This window comes from Aphis gossypii, chromosome X, assembly GCF_020184175.1.
Source record: "Aphis gossypii isolate Hap1 chromosome X, ASM2018417v2, whole genome shotgun sequence".
Lineage (NCBI taxonomy): Eukaryota > Metazoa > Arthropoda > Insecta > Hemiptera > Aphididae > Aphis > Aphis gossypii.
Window position 1 is genome coordinate 55,125,516 of NC_065533.1, and position 22,228 is coordinate 55,147,743.

Sequence of the window (22,228 nt, forward strand, 5' to 3'; positions counted from 1 at the left end):
AATAATATTATAATTATTATTATTAAAGTCGACGTAATTACGCGATAACAGCAATATTGCGAGCGTTTCGGACCGCCAACTAAGACCATCCATCCATCCCGTGCAGACTTGGACAGAACTATAAATACCACACACACAGACGCACACACACTTGCACGCAATACGGCGATAATAATAATATTAATAACAAAACTCGCGGTGGACAGTCGTAGCAGTCGCAAAGTATAGTAAAAAAACACGACGAAAAAAATGTCGAGCGGCGACGGCGGTAATATTTCTGTGTATCCGTTGCACCACCGTCAGCCGCCACCGCGAGCACGATCCGCATTTTTTACCCGCCGGGGGACAACGTCGTTTCGTTATCGCTTCGACGGGACGTGAAAACAATATTATACGTAACGCGATTGCTGCAGTTTGTACGTACTACTAATAATATTATGTGTGTCCCCGTTGTTTTATATACGACACACGTGTATTTTTTAGATTTGGGTGTGTGTGTGTAGTTTTACGACCGACCGGGCTTATTACATATTATTTTGTATTTATTATTTTTTTTTCCCGATTTTATGGCCGCCGGAGGGCACTCCCCATATTAGGGAAACGAGCACGAGGGCACGGAGCGGGGGAGAGCGAGGAGTAGTCGTCGTATATCGCAGTCGGCTATTATTATTATTTGATTGTGTACAAAATAATATATATAAAATGTAGTGCGTAGGTAATAACTAATAACTAATGTAACGAAACGGCGGTGGCCCACCACCGTCGTCGTCGTCGTCGTAGTCGTCGTCGCAGTCGGTCAGCGAGTTTTCGCATAACATTATTAGATTACTATTATAATAATAGTTTCGATACGTACGAAATCGTTTACGAAACGTTACAATATTATAGTCAAAACAACTATACGGTTTGCAGGAGAGCGCCGCCACCGGCGTCGTTCGAGTTACCGTGTTATTATAATATACCTATACTAGTCGTGTACGTCTTCTCGTCGTCGTACCGGAGAAACCACACATATTATAGGTGTACATAGCATATAATATACATAATATATTATTATAATCCACAGCCGACGGTTGTTTTTTTCTCTCATAATAATTCAAATTCAACACGCGGTACGCGTGTACGCGTCACCCCGCTCCATATATACCTACACTCGGCGCAGACTTTTTTCGTATATATATATCGAAGGGCCCCATTTTTATATTCATACTCGCGTAGTATTATTATTATATGTCAACGGCGGTGATGGATCTTCGGCCGTGGACCCGCTCGTGTGGGAATATTTGGGGGGAGGTGGGGGCTAGAGTATTAAAAATAGCCGATTCAGACGACAGCTTCGTACATGTATATATTCAACGTACAGCAAGTCGCGTAAATTGTCGCCTCCGCTGCACATTGTCGTCCGCGTTACAACAGCAGTAAGCAGCTGCTACCGAAAAACTCCGCCACCGCCGACGCTGCTCGCCGAAGTCCTCGTCATCGTTTGCACCGGAAAAATGTAACGATGCCGATGACTCCGGCGGGCAGCAGGGGCTTCGGGAGAGGCGTACTTCAGGCGTTTGACGAGGGTGTGTTGTGTGCTTGTGTGTGTGTGCGTGTGCAGCGGCAGAAGGAGAGGCGTTGCTGCGCTGCAGCTGCCTCTCACTGGAACTGCGGTTCGCTGCCGCCGAAAGCAAAACGAAGATTACGCGCGCCCGATCCATGTAATGTGTTCAACGACGCGTGGGACAAGTCACATAAAAGCTTTTTCTGAAATTATAGAATTTATTATCGTTCGTGTGTATCGTTTGGGTATCGTACGTACGATGAAAACGGTTAGAAAAAAAACTCTACGCTCGCAATGCCGATTCTACGCTGCGCGTTTCCGAACTGCAAGCGCTGCCGTTACGCACTCACCGCAGCTGTATAGCGGTGACGAAGACAAATGTATTACGCGCCCCTGTGGCGTGGTTAATTTTTTTTATTATTTTTTTTTTTTTCGTGGAGTGGAGTTGGAGTGGAGGTTGGTACATCCATGTCTGGACACCCCCCGACTTAAAAAAAATGTCCAATATATCAGTATTTTACTCATGCCTATCAAAATATTTATATATACAAACTGCAAAAGTGAAATTAATTTTATTAGATCCGGCGATAATGTTTTTCGACGTATAGTGTTTCGAGGTTTATTTTGGACAGCTCTGAAAAATCACCCAAAGGTTAGAGGAATTCGAAAGACTCTACCGAATTGCGCCCTGCAGGACTGTATTCTTCGACCACTGCTGAACGAGTGGTCTTTGATATAGTATAATGATCATTTATCATATAGTATACCCAGTATATTATCCACTATATATATACGTATACCCTATAGCGGTGTGTCTGTGATATTATTGTACAGAGCTCATTGCACGTCGTACGTGTAGAAGTATAACCGCCGGGCTATACGAATATATGAGATATTATATTATGTATAAAATAATATCGTGTTGTATAATAATATTACACGGAGAAAGGAGTGTCGCACTGTGCCGGGCATCCGTCCGAGCCCGATCGCCCATCGTCGTCGCTTATAGGTATACGTTCATCGCGTTTCGACTGCTTTCCGGCTTTCCTCCTACTCTCCCCGTTCCCCGCGGCACTGTCCATTGTTTTTACAATAAGGTCGCCGTCGTCGTTGTCGTCGTATTTGGTCCTGCCGACGACCGTATATTACACACGTGGTGATGGCTGTGGTGGTGGTGGTCGTCGTCACCGAACAGTTCTCGTATTATTATTATTATTATTATTATTATTAGGTATTATAATAATATTATGTGTACGTAATAAAATCACAATCGCTATTATAATACTATAATACAGCCGGGCCGGAGAGATTGTCCGTCCGTCGTCTCCCTTTGACTAATTACAACGATATATAGCGATAAACTGTTGCGTTCGCGGTACACCGCGACACACACCGCGAGGGGAGAAACCTGAGACGGTTTTTATCCATAAAGCTATTTGAATAATTTTTAATCGTCATCGCGCACTGCAGTCCGTGTGGTATGCACACGATATTATTATTATTATGTATACGCGTTGACCACAGATTATATCGTTCTGTCCGCTGCGCACAATCTCGTCTGTTCATAAGAGTACACACACTCACACACACACACGGCGATATGAGTATACTTGATATTATCGTATAATACCGTACTTGACTCAATGGTGGGCATTAACTTGTTAAAAAGTTATAATTTTTTTAAACTTTTTCACTGAACTAGTTGGTTATTTTTGTTTTTAATTTATTAACTTAATCAGTTGAATTTTGTATTGTTTCAACTTAGCTTTTCATAGATTGCGAGCTGAACCCGTGCACTTCGTTGTCCGTTAAAATGCCAATCTATAATATGATTCGAATTTTGATTAATTTTTTATTTAATATTCGGTTTAACGGTGTTCAAAACTTAGACATTTTCATTGACTATTTTAATTTTTTTTATGTATAGATATAGCCTATAAGTTTCTAGTAATAATTTAGTATGTGCTATAGTAATAATTTTAAGTTTTATGTTTACAGTTTAAACGTCTCGGTAAATGTTTGTACAAATAAATATAGTAGTGCAATTTATGACTTAAATTAACTTTTTATTTACTGAGTTAAGTTAGTTTTTTTTTTTTGGAAACTTTTAACTTAACTGAAGGCAATTTAATTGAATTAACTTAATTAGCCACAGTTAATTATTTTCATTAACTTGCCCGCCTATTTGATAGGACTTAAGTCCGTTTATATTAAGATATATATAAATAAATAAATATGAGTCCTACGACGAAACTCTTGTGGAGGAGGACGACAACAGCCCCCAAACACAGCGACCTAGCCGGAACACCGCCACCGCCGCCGACCTGTCCACCCTCGAAACCTATTGTCTTACGACGATAATGTGTACCATTATTGTTATTAGGTATTACTTGTTATTCGTCGTCCGCCACCCACAAAAACCCGCACCGGCGGCGTGTCGTATATACCACACGACCGTGTGTGTGCGTATAATATTATATATCCGACCATAAGCAACACCGTCGCCGCGTGATCGCGCATATTTAAACGCGCGTTTCGATGAATATAATATTTTATACATAACACATTATATTATATTATACCATGTTATGTTTGATTACGATCGCCGCGACGTGTGTATGCCCGTCGCGGGCCAAGTTTCGTTTCTTTGTTAATTTTATATTCTTTTCGTTTGAAATGTACAACCAACATACCTATACGCCGCACCGCGCGTATTGTGTGCATATCACATACCATTCACGATTGTGCGTGTGTGTTCGCCGCCGCCAGTCGTTTGAATATTATTTGAAACAAATGCGCGCACGCACGCACGCGCCCGCGCCCGAATGACAACGTACGAAATAATAATAATATAATGTATTATTTTTATTATTCACCGTCGCCACCGTGTGAATAATATAATAATATATACTGTTTCGGTATGCGTAAATAGCAACACCACCAGCAGCAGCAGCAGCAGCAGCAGCAGCAGATGGTCGTTATGATATTATATATTATACCGTCGTCGTCTATGATGGGGACAAAATGTTTTTACGACCGTCGCCGTCGTAGTTTTTTTAATAATTTTTCGTACACTACTGTTGGCGCTGCGCTGCTATGCCGGTACACCGACAACAATAATAATGTGTAGCACCCCGTCCGCTGCCCCGGTAACAACAAGACAACAATTTATTTCGCTATATACTACCCACGACCTACGTACCATTATCGTACGATGTTTTGATACAGGTACTTAACCTACCGCACCGCGTAAAACGGTGAACGGTCTTGTAGTCGGTCAACTCTACGAGCACTCTGTATAACGACTAATATATATATCGCATATTATTATTAAAATATTCGCAAACACGCAATTCCGCACTATCGTTTACAACTACAGCGAGATATGCGTTTTATTTTTTATTTTTTTATACGTGCGTTGTCTGGCTTGTACGGTTGTTTTTTTCCGATATCCCGGCCGTGTACCCCGGATGTGATGCTGTGCACAACTACTACTACGACGACGACGACGATTGTGTCGATGATCATTATAATATAATAATAATTAGGCGTCGGGGCTCGGTCGGTGCTCCTACGGTTTCCCGGAATTTCGCAGGTTCATCTGCAACGGCCTGTAACCGCGCCCCGGCCGGCCCGACGACGGCGCGCGGTAGTTGTTGCTGTTATCGTTCGACGATTGCGTTTGCGGTTTGTTTCCTAAACATTTTTCCGATTTTTCCCGTCCGGCCGATCGACACACCACGTGCGTTGGCCGAGCAATTGCGTCATTTTTACACGACCGCCGCCGCCGAACATTTTGCCAATGAACATCATCGCATTTAAAACGGACTCTAATTATAAACGCGGTTAACGCACGCGCTGCGCGCGTTGATGGATAATGACTCGACGGTTAACAGTGTACGGCGGTCGGAGTACCTAATAATGGTGTGGTATATGGGCGCGGTGGCACGAATACCACCGCCGTCGCCACTGTGATCCGATTCGCACGAGCTTACACCTTTCGACAACGAGCCTTTATGATATGTATATTATCATCGTACATCCGGAGTCAACCGGTGCCGTTCCCCTGTTCGTATTGTTGAATAATTCACTCGAAAACCGCGTCGGACGTCCTCCGTTTTTCACCAAACCCGATGTCTGAACATTGTTTTGGTATATATATATTGCGCCATAATCGCATCGATAATGCACGTCCGATGGACGTTTACGTCCCAGGTCCGTTTTTACTACAAGTCGGTGGTCCAGAAATTACATTTTCGAACACCTAAATGAATACCTCTAACGAATTGTATCAAAATCGGTCACTCGGCCGACTATAAATGTATACTGATGTACGTTTCACCGAGTCCTGGAAAATGTAATTTTGTCCGATATCTTCGAGTTCCATACTATATTATGATGTTATACCCGCAAAGCGCACCGGGACCGGTTATAAATAACTTAAAAATAGATATACCATAATGTGGCAGTCGAATGTAAATAATTACACTGCGAATTTTCTGAGACCACTTGAGTTTTCAAAAATCACCTCTTCAAAGCACTTATTAATACATATGCGGTATCCATTACCATACGTAATATAATATGTATATACATATACAGATAGTTCTGAGCGTATATAAATCTATTAGAGCGTCGCACTTTCGAAACCTGCTGCAAATCAGACGTATAACACATATAACATTATAATATACTCGTATTATATATATATATAGGTACACGCGTAAAACCAATAAACTCTTCTCGTCGGCTTTATAGAATTTAAAAAACGCGCAAAGCCACTATATATAAAACTGTTAGCGCGGGCGAGGCCGCCACTTCGGCGTTGTACCGCAACCGTAGTATAATATAGCTGTTATACAGTAGTGTCGTATATGATATGCAATAACCGAACGTATATATGCGACACGGCCGAGCTTTTCCGCTCGTCGCCCCACCCCTCACTGTGTTAACTGCACGCCATGTAGGTGCCATAAAAAGCGACACAGGACGTGATTACATTATCGTTTTATCGTATATTATATTATACGTACTCGAATGTGTCGGCGCCTCGTTGCAGTGCTCCCGAAAAGCGGCGCCCATCCCGAGCCCAATCCTGCAATCCGGCGACGCCCGTTCCCGTCACGTCGCTCGAGCGAGTGCGTTTTGTATAATATGACGGTGCTCGGCAGACTCGAAACCGGGATGACGCGACGAAACACGCGTCTCGCGGACAATATAATTTAATAATAATATTATTATAATCCCATTGTCGTTACACAACAATTATTGTTGTACGCTGCAGTATTATATTATATATGATATTGTTCACGGGCGTTTTACGTTGTTTATTTTATTATAACTACCGACTCGAACCAACCCACGTCCGATGACACATTGTTTCCGAGAACATTCTGATCTTCTGATCTACATATTAATTCGATATTACTAGGTATAGGTAGGTCTATGCGTACGCATTATTATAATATATATATATATATTATATTTGTTTTTATCGAGCAAAGACCATATAGGTACTATTATGTTATATTTTATAATTATATGTGTTAAGGCGCAGCGTTTGGAAATATTGCACCTACGAAAAAAAAAGCACTCGTTATATTTTTTACCAAAGAGTTTTTAGCCGCTATGCCGTCTTTAATATATAAATTCTAAAAAAATTTAACTTGGCCTATTTTTTTTAGTTTTTATCGCATTATTGTTATATCACATCCCACTGAAGGTAACAGTTTTTTTCTCATTGATTATTTTTGTGATGTATTACTATACAGTATACAGTCAGTAACAGTATATATTATCGTTCAGCGTCGTGCTCTACTCTGAAAGTCCAAAATATATATTTGCGAAAAAATATAGGTGCCCTTTAGGATTTATGTTTAGAATTTCTAATTTTTATCTATGTACCTAATATAGAAATTCAAATTTTTCATTGTAAACTGTTGTTTTTACTCTTGACAAAAGCACAAAGCAATTTTTATCAATGTAATATTTTTTTGACGACATTAATTCTTGTCTTTTTTTTATCTCTGTTTATAAAATAATATGCGAAACAAATCAGATTTGACCAACTATGTGGCTAGTATGCATTTAGGTTAAATTTTATTCATAATAATTGACCTCTTATCGTATTGAAAACGATGTAACGATGTTGTAACTGATGTAACGATGTATTTTTTATTTTAGTTTAAAAAGTTGGATTAACTTTTATTACGCAAAGATCATAGTTAATAAGGGTACAGTTTTAATAATAAAATATTTTAATACTTTATTTCTCAAAAATAAAAAAATCTGTTTTGGCCTTCTTTGGTTTGTCTATGTCGCATCTAGTCAAAATCAATATTTTTAATATTTTTAATTGATACATCGAATTAAAAAAATATTGTTACATTATAGATTAAATTCTTGTAATGTAATTTTTTTTTTTTTTTTAACTCAAATATTTCCTTCAGCATACTCTGTTATTATGAGTAAAAAAAGTTAACTGGATATACTTCGAATATTATTATATTATTCAAAATTGTATATTATTTATCTAAAAGCAAAATATCAAAATTAAATATTATATTATAGATTAGGTATAGTGTACATAGACCGTATAAATAGATATTTCGAAGTTCTTTTTACAAGATATTTTGCAATAAATTAGAAAATATCTTAGCAAAACCTTTTGCAAATATGTATCGCATATGCCATATAGACATATAAATTATTTGATCATAATCGATTATGATGGACGTGCAATACATTAATCATTATTATAAGCGTCGTATCATAATACACTAATTAATATTCTTTATCGATATTGATAATAATAACAACAACAACGATAAAAAATATTAATAAGTAATAATTAACGTCAATTATTATCATGTATAAAATCACGGATGCAATTCGTACTGCGGAAGGATTAATTGGCCGCGATTTATAGGTTTCGCAGAACGCTGACGGCCGCTGCTTGCACTTGCCTTTTCCCGGAATTCAACTATAGCTCGACTAACACCGCTGTTGTTGATAATTTTTTTTCGGAACTAACGTTTTCCAGTTTTTCCTGGTAAAAGAAATGAAAATTAATTTTTTTAAATATTCGTGATGGAACTCGGTTTCACCAATTTTTCATATACCATCATAAAAAAAAATCTAGATTAGTGCTTGTTTTTTGCCTTTGGGCTTAGATAAACAAATTCTTTCTGTTTTATAAATTATAATTTTTAAAATTATAAGTAATAGAGAAAGGCTTAAGTATTTTATACATATTGATAGTGTGTGACTATTGAAATTTGTTGTCTGCTTCTTGGAATATAATAAATTTATCAATATATAGTGAAACTGTTTCCGTACGCCTGCAAGATTGTTATTACACGGTTGAAATTATGAAATTATTACATCAATAACTAGAGTATATTGAAGCAATTTTGACCATGTTTTGATACAGGATATTGATTTTTTTTAGAAAGTTTTTATTATTAATACGTAATAATAATAATAAAAGTCGTAGATAAAATTTTCATAATTATTTATTAAAACTATTTTGGCGAATAATCAAATAAAAAATAATAAAAAATAATCCACTATCAAAACACAGGTAAAATTGTTCTCCTTAATTTGTATCATATTATAGTTATGATAGTTTATTCCTTAGTATAATTTCAAACGTGTAATCAAAATTTTTGAAGTATGAAGAGACGTGATTACTTCATATTATGTGAGTGAGGCAAATTTTTTTAGTTTTACGTTATCTTAATAATATGCAATCATCGTCGGATCCGATAATTTCGGTCCTTCATAGAATTAGTCCTTAATTTGTCTTTAATTAATTCTTTATTGAACAGCCAATCAAACCAAAATTTAGCTATTTTTGCAGACAGTAATATTTTTATTTCAGATGATTTTTTTATTTCGGCCCCTTAATGCTTCTACCTTTTGTAGTGTATCACATATAATATACACTATACAAGTACAGTTATAATATAGTTTATTGTATAAATGAATAATAATAGCAAAAAAAAAATTGTAATTAAAAACGAAACTATTGCTACATTAATATTATAATTTACGTAAGATATTATTACGTAATAAAAATAAACGTTATTTATTTATAGTTGATATTCATAGGACTGAAAAAATATGTTATTTTGAATAATAAAAACAACTTTTTATAATCTCGTTATTTTGATCTAACATAATTAAATAGTACACTTTAAAACATAGATTCTGATTACTGAGCCAAGCAAAATTATAATTCTAGAAATATATTTTCCCGAATAAATATCTTGAGAACTTCTAAAGCACATATTCTATTCATTATTACATTCAATAATATACATACGTATTTCACGGTGGGCGTAGTGTTTTATAAAAGCCGATGTAGTGATGTGTATCGTATCAATTGTATTATTTTTTTCTTGTCATCTGTTTATGTCTATTAAAAATAATGTAATCTTATTTCATCGATATTCACTGTTTGCCAAGTTTTATTCGTACGATCTTAATTCATGATATACTAATGAATTATACGGTTCTTTTTTAACATATGAAAATATACTGATATCCGGTATAAGCCATCATCATACCAGACATCGACTTGTTTCATAACTAGTCCGCCTCTGTTGTATATTTTATTCGTTTACAGACATCTTGCTCTGCGCACAACCACGATGTGCGAGTTGGTTTTTTTTTAAGATAGACGCGTGTTCTCACATTTTTGCAAACATATAGAGAAAATAATATTAGAAATATAATATTGTTATTTATTAGTATACGTACCTACTATGTGCGAGCATATATATTTCATAATAACTTGCATTAATCTTTATTTATGTATAGCTGCATGTTGTGTACTTGTCGTGTATGTTATTTAAATCGTCGGCTAAATCGTAAAAAGTAAGTTCTTGGGAATATTGGCACTCTACATTGGTGTTATCGCGTTTTGTATTGCACCTCATTATTATATATTTTTAACATGCACGGCACGTTGAATTTATACTGTGTACGATCCACCAAGGAAACACATAAATATTTATAACATTTATTCAATATCGACATGTATATATTATACTATATAACTATTAATAATTATTGAAGTTGCTATAAAACCATTGAATTAAATCTAAAATTATTATTTTTATTGACTTTTCGGATAACGAAATAAAAATTTAATGTGATTTGGGCTCAAAATTAATTAGTATATGTGTATGTATGAATTATGAATAAATATATCTCATAAACGCATGTCAGTGGGCGCCGTGTTATTTCGTATTGTTTTTATAGGCGTAAAAATCATAAATCAATTTTGATTTTACGTCCTAGACCTCTTTTTTAAAAAAAAAAAACCAAAGGTAGTCGTTTATTTCTGAAGTTTGATGATCATCGTTACTGTGAAAAGGTCATGATGACTCATAGACACGACATTTCTAAAAAAAATATAATAATTTTAATCTTGTTGGATTTAAAAAAAATATATCCACGCCTTCCGTTTCACATTGTTGTTTTGCGATTAGGCATCGATTGCTTTTATTGTTATGTTATTTATAATAATAATACAAATAAATAGTAGTATTAATAATGACGTTATCGCCGTGAAAACGTTAACATTACACAGATATTTAATTAATGATGTTCGTTTATTAGATAAAACACAAACTATATCAAATTACATTACACTACCTATAACATTGTGTATATTATAATACTATACGCTCGTGTTTATACGAGTTGTATTATCAGCTTTTTCCTTTCCATTCTACCGAATCGATCATCCGGCAACCGCGGTCGTCGGCGGCGGTTGCCGAGGCATAATATTTCGTAATTGTGTAACACACCAAACACTTGTGCTCTTCGCTCTTCAAAGAGACGCACGGTAAATATTGTTCATACATAACGTGTGTACAAGCTATATGTGCCTATGTGTATAATATTGTAACATAATATAGTACCGCTTATCAAGTACCGCTGCGGTGTTAAATCCGAAACTATATTGTGTACTTAACATATAATAATAATGCGTATAATATGGTATTATTTTATCGGAGGGGGGGGGGACTATATGCTTCGGCGGTGACGTACAGAAATAAAAAAAACACTAGTTTTTTTTTTTTATTTCTGAACACGAAGCAACGACAGAAAGAATAATGAATAATAATTATAATAACGCGGAGTACCTATATACGATGTGATTTTACAATGACTATACGCACGTTTTATTAAGATATGCGTGCGCTCACGCACCATGTTCACGCGGCTCTATAGTCTCTCATTCATTGCGGTGTGCCCGCCGGCACGTCAAACTATTAGAAAAAATAAGAATACTACAAAATGGTCAGTAACCGCGGGCCGGCGTAAAAAACAATATCATCATAACCCCGCCACTTTTAACTCGATTTATTTTTTCAGTAGTTATAACTACGTAACGTCATCGTACCGCGTGTGTGATCTCTGGCAGTCGACTTCTACACAGTACATAGAACTATTACTAGTATTATTATAGTATACTACGGATCTGTTAAAAAAACGAGTTTTAAATGAGTGAAATGATTTTCAATTTGTAATATTAATTTTAATTTTAGTACCTAGTATTTTTTAATGACAGCAATTACACCGATTAGTCTTAATGGTTGATTGTTTTTAGACAAGACGTTTTGGGCTGAGGACGATTCGTGGACGGTCTTACTCACGCCTTATCGTCGTCGTTACATTCAATTGTTTACACACAGTTACGTCCATTGTTCCAATAATGTATAATATTTATTTAAATTTTCTAGTGCTCGTACAAAAGTGAACGTTGTTTGTTTGAATTTTTCAAAAATAATTCGAACTGTAGTGTAGTAAATTTAGTATGCCTACAATAAATAGTGTACATTTTAAATAATAATTAATTCTTTACTACCCTTCCTGTGTAGGACCTCTGGATCTGTATATACGAGAGTGTTAAAACTTAGGATATAAACGTATAGATACTAGTTTCGATTTCCTATATTTCAAAACAAAGTTGTGAAAATACATTAAAAATAATTTTTACTACTGCCAAACCTATGTAAATATGGTTCACTCAAAATAGTTAAAACTTTAAAATCATCAAAAGTATAATATTACATTAATATAAAAATAAACATTTATTATATATTTTTAAGATATAATAAAATATGTTATACACGCATATTGTACGTAACTATTATACATTTATGTTAGAAACCTAAATTCTTAAATTTTGTTTAAAATAACTCCAAGTTGGTCATTGTACTCATTGTGGGTTTTTATATCGAACTTATTACTTCAAAGGCAAAATAATGTATATTATTTTATGCACAGCTGCCTTGCGATAAGCGCTCATTGACCAATAACGCAGCTGAATATGATATTAATTTATGTCTAAACTATTTATTTCTGGCCTATAGAGTACATTATAATACCTTTTAACAAATCACTTTAGTTTATCAGTTTATGTAACAGTTTATAACGAAAAAATTGGCAGTATTATAGGTAATTATTTTGTAGTGGCTAATAATGATTGATTGATACCATAAAAAATTATAACTTTCAATATGAATTATGAATTATGATTTATATTATTTTACAATAACGTTTCTTTTCTTTATTAGATTTCTTTTTTTATACTTTTTCCAGTTGAAATACTGATAAAGTTTCCAAAAGTTTCATTTAGAATTTAAATTTCAGCATGTAAATATCTTTTATGATTTTAAAGTAGTTTTCCTATGTGCGGAAAACAAATTGTGTTACATTAAATTAGTTACAAAACATAAAATTTATTTTAATAATTTTTCTGTAATTTAGAAACTAAAAACACACAATTTGATTAGCTATTTTTATTTGTATGATTATTGATTTATAGATGTACAATTTTGTTTTTAATTTAATTGGAAAGTTTTACATTTAAAGACAAACCAGATAAAACAATAACCATATGCTATTCTAGATGTACATCAAAAACTCTAGGAATACAGTAATCGTTGGTTAAAATGTTATTTTAAAAGTGTTAAATTACAGCGATATCATTATTTTACGATGTTATATTTTTATATTTTTTAGATATTCTTTTAATAGAATACATAGTCTTTGATTTTAATTTCCGGTTACTTGAATCATATTAATTACTATGTATACTATGGTGTATGTTATGATATCCCTATTCAATAAACTTGAGTGCTTATAAAATCATTTTTTGATAATTTAATGTTTTAAAAACGCGTCGTAAACACTATATATTGGATATAATAAACTAATGTCATCATTTTTCAAATGCGATAACTATCAATTATTGATTTAAAAATTGTAATTATATTAAGTACATTATTAATTATTATTATCCGGTTTCGGGACAAAAAAAAAAAAACCAAGACGAGTGCTTCAACTAATTTTATATCCTGTCTGGCTTTTAAAAATTTGACGTTTCATCTATTTCTTTACTTCAATAATAATAAAAAAAAATAACATAATAAATATAGCTACATAATATGCGTTGTATAATATTATAATATAAGAGTAAGAGTTATATCATTACACGCGTTCATGGTCATCAATATATTATATGATAGAATTATGAATTATTATGTTATACCGACTTATAACTTATGAAATGAGACGATATGAAAAATACATTATAGAAATTCTTCGGAATGTTTTAAGTTGATATTATTTTTAGATATTTTTTTCTAGACATTCAACCCACCACAACGTCTACAACTAGACAAAATTCTATAGTTACACATACACACGTGTATCCCCCCCTCTTATAAAAATACGACCAATGTATAATATGGCGTTTGATTTTTATATATTGAAATATAGTGTACAATAACTGTTCTCTGTGTAAAGCCACTAAAATGCATCAAGGAAAGAAATAATTCCACATCATCCATAAACAATGTTATTATAATAGTACCTAAATTATTTATAGTAAGCGATCCAATAAAAGCGATTTTTTATTAGTCAACAATTTGATAGGTATTAAAGATGTTTATCTTTAAATAGGTACATAAAATTAATAATACGGCGATATTTTGTCGGTGGAGTATAAAATATCCTACTTATTAAAAACAACACTTTTTGTAGTATATATTACCATTTTACTTTTATGAAAAATTTAAATTTTTTTGCCGCTAAATAAAATAATAAAATTATCTGTTATTGTTGTATTTTATTTATTTAGCTCGATGTAAACCATTCCCGGGTTGACGACGACTTCAATTAAAAATAAAACATTTAATTCTACCGAGTTGTTTCGATAATTGTATATGATTATAAACCGGAACGAGTCGGAACCTCGTATCCTCACAGCACACGATCGTTTTGTTTTTTGTCAATTATTCGCAATGAAATGATTCCGAAAAGGTATAATCGTAACGCGATCTTTCCGTTTACTTAAAAGATAATCATAATATACATCCGTTCTAGAATTTATATCGGCAATAAATTACGGTAGAACACGAAAGTCTTCGATTTGTACTGCGCATAATTTGTACATAATCGTTTTAAAAACGCCAATATTATAACAATACGCCGGATTTAAATCACATAGGTACCTATGTATATATATAGAAACACCCAACTACAGTAGCCGTACCTAACTAAACTATACGTAGTACGTTTACATTGTCACGTATACTTAATTACTCTCGAGTAGGTTATCGGCGCGCTGTAAAAACAATCTCCGCGTGCTCTGCCGTTGGACGCGTGTTTGTCGACGTGGCTGTGCATTTTATATAATACAATATAGTTATAACTACACGTCATTGATTTATTTAGACCTGAGCAAAAACACCGCTCGTGTGACACGATTATCGGTAATTAATAACGATCCGTTAAATCGATGTCGGTCTATATCATAATATTATCACCGCCGTCGCGTCGCCGTTCGATTAAATATCACTGCTGGATTACACCGTAGCCAGTGTCACAGTGCATTATTATGATAGGTGTAATGTGTATATCGTAGTCGTTGTTAATTATTGTAAAAATATAATACGTATACATTTTTTTTTTTTTTTTTATTAATTACATAATATAATATTATATTATCGCGTTGACGCGACCACGCCCGCCTCGCCACATCCAAATAATCATAATATATTATTGTCAACGCGTACTCTCTCAAGAACGTCGGCTATATAAATTATAATATACACAATCAACAATAAAGTATAACGTTGATCGATCGGTTTTCTGTGCCTATATGGCTATATGCCTATATATTTTGTTCTTCGCTCAGTCGAAACTCAAAGCGCTCGACGTGTAATTATATTGTTTTGCGAAACCTCTCGTCGCACGTTATTTATAATAATTATTATTACAATATTGAGCAACTCATCGACGTCGTCGTCGTCGTCGTTGTAATTATTTTATCGCCTCCGTCCTCTTTTGTGCGAGTAACACACAATAACTGCGTTGTGTAAATAATGTGCGACCGCAACAACATTACGGTCTTACGGAGTGACTGTGACATTCCCGACACTCGAGTACACGAGCGTCGTGTAGGCGCGTCCGTCGTCTCGGCCCGATAGGTCGTAAATAAAAACATAAGTATTTTATTATACGACCGTTTTCCCGGACAAGGATATCGCAAAGGTCCCCCGGTCGTCCGCACGTCGCGGCAACCGTCGTCAAACGCGTTGCACTAGAAAACGTCAGTCGACGTTCGTTCGCGCGCTCATTCGACATAATTATCATCGTCATCGTCATCGTCAATCGTTACCATCAATCATCATTATCCCGACTGCATTGCCGGTTCGTTACACGCCTCGACCGCGACGACGACGACGACGACGACTACGATGACACCTCCTCTTCAGCGCTCGAAATGTGATTTAATCGTCGTCGCAGACGCCCCCCTCGCACAGTGCCTACCTCGTGTAGTACGATGTTATGACGGTGTCACGTCGGTCCGATATTTCACAGACTTCGTTATTTCAATCGAAATAGTAATAATAATTATAATATCGTGTAACTGCGCCGGGCGCGCGCGCCCTGGCTCGCCGCTCCGAGTATTATTATTATCGTCGTCGGTCGTGTGTCACGTGCAGTACGACGCGCCGCGCGCGCGCTCGTACGTGTAAATATAGCCCTGGCACTCGGCTGGTAATAATAATAATCGTATTATTAAAAATATTATAATATTCTTTCGAACGCTCTTTTTCGTATCGGTTTATTTATTTTTTTTTTTTTTATCGCCGATACTTAGGAAATAAGGAAACGTTAATAACAATAATAAAAAAACCTCTTCTCCGGATTTGGCCGCACACGTTTTTTACCATACGTATTGTACGATAACGATTTATGTGCCTACAACAATATTTTCTTTTTATTATTATCGTTATAATATAGTAGGTAGTTATATTACGCATATTTAATACCGAACGTAATGCAATATCGTATGCGCTCACGTTTTCTATACGCTCGTACCAAAGGCGTGCGACGTGCCGTGCACGGTACGTCGTATCTAAATATACGTGTACTTAATGATATGCGTGTTTCGTGTATTATGACCGTGTGTACGTTCGATCGCGGTGACGAGACACGCGCTCGCGCTGCAGAGGTCGCGAGATCTCTCTCTCTCGCGCGCGCCGAGATGATGTCACCTCTTCTGGTTCCCCGCGGCCGCCGACGCCTCTACGCTACGCCCGCACTATGTGTTATACGGCGACGGGGAAAAAAATTACTTAAATAGCGCGTCGCCGTCCTCTTATTGCTCTTCCTCCTTCTCCTTCTCCTCCTGTGTATAGTCGTCTTCAGCGTCCTCGCGTCGCAACTCGCTATACGACTACTATACAACAACTAGCTACAACTACAGCTTACAGAGGCAGCAGCAGCAGCAGCATCAGCAGCAGCAGCGACAGAGCGTCGTGTACGTGTACGCCGTTTAGTCATCTGCCGAACAACCACCACGCCGTTCTCACCTCCCGTCCGACATTCCAGAGCCGTTTCATCATCGCGACCAGCATGATATCGCCGTCGAAACCCCGCGCACGTCGCTTACGTGCCCCCCCCCTCGACAGCTCCGGCCGCCGTCATAATAATATATATTTGTTCCATAAATTTCGTCGTCCACACATGTTCGTCGTCGTCGTCGTCTACACACAACACATACTCTGTGCATACACACACACGAGCGCGATAATATATTATTTTACTCGCACTGCCTCTGTAAACACAATATTATACGACCGTGGTAATTAACAGTGTATATGTGCTCTTATTATACACCCGCCGCCGCCTCCGCATGACGTGTGGTCCGTTTTCACATCCGCCGAGTCATCGTTATATCGTTATTATTATTACTGCAACCGATCGTTCCCATCGTCTTCGCCGTTCGACACATATGCGCCGCCCGTCGAAACGCCGTGTCCGACGAGGTCCCCCGACGCGATATTCCGAGGTCTGTCTCTCCTCTGACGCGCGTCTCATTACCATTTACCAGTCGAATAGATACATATTATTGTTGATACGGTATCGTGTGGTTAGGTCGCGGGTCTTTATTATTATAACATTATTTATTATGTATAATCGTCTACAGCCGTAATGGTGTTCGGTTCAACCACCACCAGAATACCGCTGACGCCCGAACAAATTCGACCCCCCCCCCCCCAAATACCATATGCGGCCATCAAACACCGACATCTCTTTGGTTCGGCCGCCGCGTCAATATTCAAATAATAATAATAATAATAATAATAGTAAATTGTATTGTGCGATCGAACGCGATATGCGTGCATGCGGGTCTCCTCCCCTCGCCCGGACGCGCTGCAGACGTTCGCCTCGCTGGCGTATTTTTTTCCATTTCAACAATATTCGTATCGAATAATAATCGTGTTCGTGTACAACCGCATTGTGTGCGTAGAAAAACGTATATATGTTATAATACGAAATTATATTTATACAAACGTGCTCGACGTGCCGTATATATATATGTATAAGAAAAAAACCTTATAGTCGTCGTCGTCGGTCGTCGTCACGTGTATAATATGTATAACGACGGACGGCGGCGGCTGCGGCCAGAAACGTTCGTCGCTCGTCACGGAGAGAGGAGAAATAAAAAATTATATTATACTCGAAATTCCGGATGTCGCGAAAACACAAAAAACCCATTCACGTGTGGTGCTCCGTCGGGCGAGGAGAGCGGTCGCTCACGTCGTTATATGCGTATATTATGATACGGCGTGTGCGAGTGTGTCTCCTCCCCCGCCCCCGACCGTTAACGTCAACTGTATTATTATTATTATACGGTATATAATGTTATATTATTGATATACCTATGTGTGTGTGTGTACGAAAAAAAAACAAACGGTCTACACAGTGTCTACACGACGACGACGACGCGAACGCCACGGAATTTCGGTTTTTTTTCCCTGCCCTCCCGTCACCCGCAATCGCGGTGGTGGCGTCGTCGTCCCGCAGCAGGTCATCGAACCCCGCGACGTCTCTCGCGATCGGCGGCGGCGGTGGTGGCGGCGGCGGAACGGGCGCGAATAAACGCGGCCGAGTGCCCGGTATATACCTGACGGCGACGATGGCATTTGCCGTTGACATTTCGTCACGACCAGAACTGCAGGTCTACATACACGTCTTTGGAAACGGGCCGGTCGAAAAGGTCAGTGGGTCGGTCTCGGCGGCGATGGCAACGCCTCCGGGATGTGCACGAGGTATGCACCGCGGGGACACGACGTACAATTACTTATCGGCGCGCGGACAACCCCTTCCCCCGCTCGGAGACTTGGCGTTGCACCGCACGACGACGTCGGGTCGTGTTTGTACAAATCGGCGGTGGACTACGCCCTTAACCGACACAACGTGTGCTTTTCGCCCGCGTTTTCTATTTACAATATATATATATATATTATTTTTAACATCGCAGTACACAACAACTGCCTATTGTACATTATATCGTTGTTGTGTGTATTGAGTATATTTTATTGTGTACACGCCGCCGCCGAGTTAATTAAATTATACGCGGCGATGTGGTGGTCCGTCGGGCGGGCTACGCCCTCGTCGGTGGCGGCGGCGGCGGCGCAGGACTTGTCTACAAAAGGGGTTGCGGCGCCAGGAGGCGGAGGGGTGAACGGCGTGCGGGTACGACGATCGCGTGTGTCACTGCCGATGGACACCCAAGACATGTACCGCAAACACAAACAAAACCGCCGCCCGCACGAGTTCGCTGCCCGTCGGAACGCGTGCCGCGGCGAGGGCGACGCGAAACCCGATCTCGGACCGAAAGTTTAGGTTTGGCGATTGACTTCGTTAAAGTCGTCGTACACTATAATAATATAATGTATGATAACATTGTGATACACAAAATCGTATATTGTGTGCACGTACCGGTCTAAACACGGCAATAATATTATAATATTATTATAATAATATTATGTCTGCCGCGCGTGTAAACGACTGCAATTATTACGCGATTACGTTCATTACGCACGTCTCGTTTGATATTCAAACGGCGGCGCTCCGCGAGAGATCTTCGCTCTACAGTCGGCTCTATCGGCTCGCCGCTCGATGATAATAATAATAATCGTAAATAATAATGTTGTTGTTATTATTATTATTATTATTATTATTATTATTACTATTATCATGACGACTGTGCCGTGTGTATATATTACAATATGCGTGCGAGTGTGTGGCGGAGGCGGACTGCCGCGTTTGTACCTACGCCGCCGCCGCCGTTATTTAAGTATCATCATAATTATTATTGTCGACGGCAATCCGCCGCCGCCGCCGCCAATGAAACACAACAATAATAATAATAATACCCTTCTCCCGCCGCCGTCGACGTGTCGAGTGTATAACAATCGGACTCGATGAAACGCGGCGAAAACAATAACAATAATAGTAATAGCTGCTCGACAATAATTACAATAATGGTATTTCGGTATTGTGTGCCGCGCGGACGTCTTCGCGTCGAGGAATGTCGTCGTGGCTGCCGCGCTCGGGTTTTCCCGTCACCGCCGACCCCTCGGCGGTTTTTTGTTATTCGCGTCGCCCGACGGGGCTATCCGGAAGAACGTCTGGTGCACGTGCGTCTCGTAATGGTTCGTATAAGGAACCGCCGTTGCAAAATCGCGACTGTTCACGCGACGATACCGTACGCTGCACGAAACGCGACGCGGCGTGTTTTTTAAAAAAGTTTTTCCTTCACGGTTATAATATTATAAATTATTCCGTTATAAATAAATAACGAATCGGACACGACCTCGATATTATGTCGTCCTGTATAGCTCAGCTCACACGTTTGAAATATAACATGGTATATTCCTATACCATATTATTATATAGGCGCCGCAGCATAATCGAGAGCTGTAGCTGAGCAATCGACATCGTCATGTTTCTCGACCATCGAGTTTTAAATTTTTTATCGGACGTACAAACTACAAAGCGTTATGAATAATAGCCGACTAAGATTACAACATCTAAATCGATTGAATGAAAAGAATTTAAAGTAATGAATTTCGAAAGCGCGCCGGAAAAATAGTATTATGTTTTTAATAAGTAGAGTTCGATTTAAAAATAAATACAACAATGGTAAATTATTATTATGCATTTTAAAAATAATTGCGAAATAACGAAAACAGGTGTGTTATAGTTACGGCACCGTTCCAATTTTTTTTTCTAAAGCACTCGATTGTATCGTACCGCTTTTTTTGATCTTTCGCCCAGCGTGTAGTAAACTGCAGGCAGCTAAGCTGTCTTGGCTAGAAAACGGCTAGAGATAGGAAATGTTTCCGGTAAGAGGGGACGACATGAAAAATTGAAACATTTGTATTGAAATGTCAGTTGCGAGTGTCTTATGCCAACAATCGTAAAATGAATTTGACTTTAATAAACATATTACATATTATTAGTTATTTGTTGGAATAAATACATATATTTTGGGCGGTTTTTGAACACCTTAAAGTTTTTCCCCTAATTTAAATAGAATACCAATCATTAATCTAACCATATCCACCAAATCACTGGCTCTCGTTTATATATGTATTGTTTTATAACTTTAATATACCTAAAATATCAGATAAATATTATTATTTACTACACATAGAATTATATAAAATAATGGTTTGTTTTGGTTTTCCACAGGTGAATGCCGTAACTTACGCGAGGACGACTACCAGCTGCAACGAGTTCGTCGACAAGATTATGATGCAAGAGAATTTCTAGCCGACGGTCCCGGAAGTGATGAAGATGAGGATTCGGAAAGTCAAGAAGCGTCACCCGACGGTGCTGGTAACACATTGCCCGTCATACAGACATCGGGACTTGTGGTAGAAACTATTGAAGGCACAACGGTGAATCTCCCTTGCAAAGTTCTCAATGGTTCTGGTAAGTAACACAGAATAATTATAATATGTTTTATAAATTTATATATTATATTATATTATATTAATGAAACATAGATGTTATTTTAATTAAGTTTACGTAGGTAGTTTATTATGTACACTCGAATTGTCTTCGCTTTTATAGTTATATGTAGATATTAATTTTTTATTTTTTTCGGTATTAATCATACCGAAGCAAATATAGAAAGGAGGGACTGGGGGAACATAGATTTCCAAAGACTATGCCTAGTCACTCAAAATTAAGTCTTCATAAAGTAGTTCCCGAGTAATAAGTCGTTTATTGTTTCCTAAGATTTTTAAATTCAACTGAATAAAATGTATGTATTAAAAAATATATTAAAAA

The 22,228-nt window shown here is 37.3% G+C and overlaps 1 protein-coding gene across 4 annotated transcripts in view; it reads left to right on the forward strand.

Annotated features, from left to right (window-relative positions):
- The window catches only part of LOC114129329 (neural cell adhesion molecule 1-like), a 58,937-nt gene that overhangs the window by 21,764 nt on the left and 14,945 nt on the right, over positions 1 to 22,228 (forward strand). For all 4 annotated transcript variants that reach the window (XM_050205765.1, XM_027994032.2, XM_050205764.1 and 1 more), the window contains exon 3: positions 21,626 to 21,868. In XM_050205765.1, the coding sequence (XP_050061722.1) occupies positions 21,626 to 21,868 (243 nt within the window). The remainder of the gene's footprint in view (positions 1 to 21,625; positions 21,869 to 22,228) is intronic.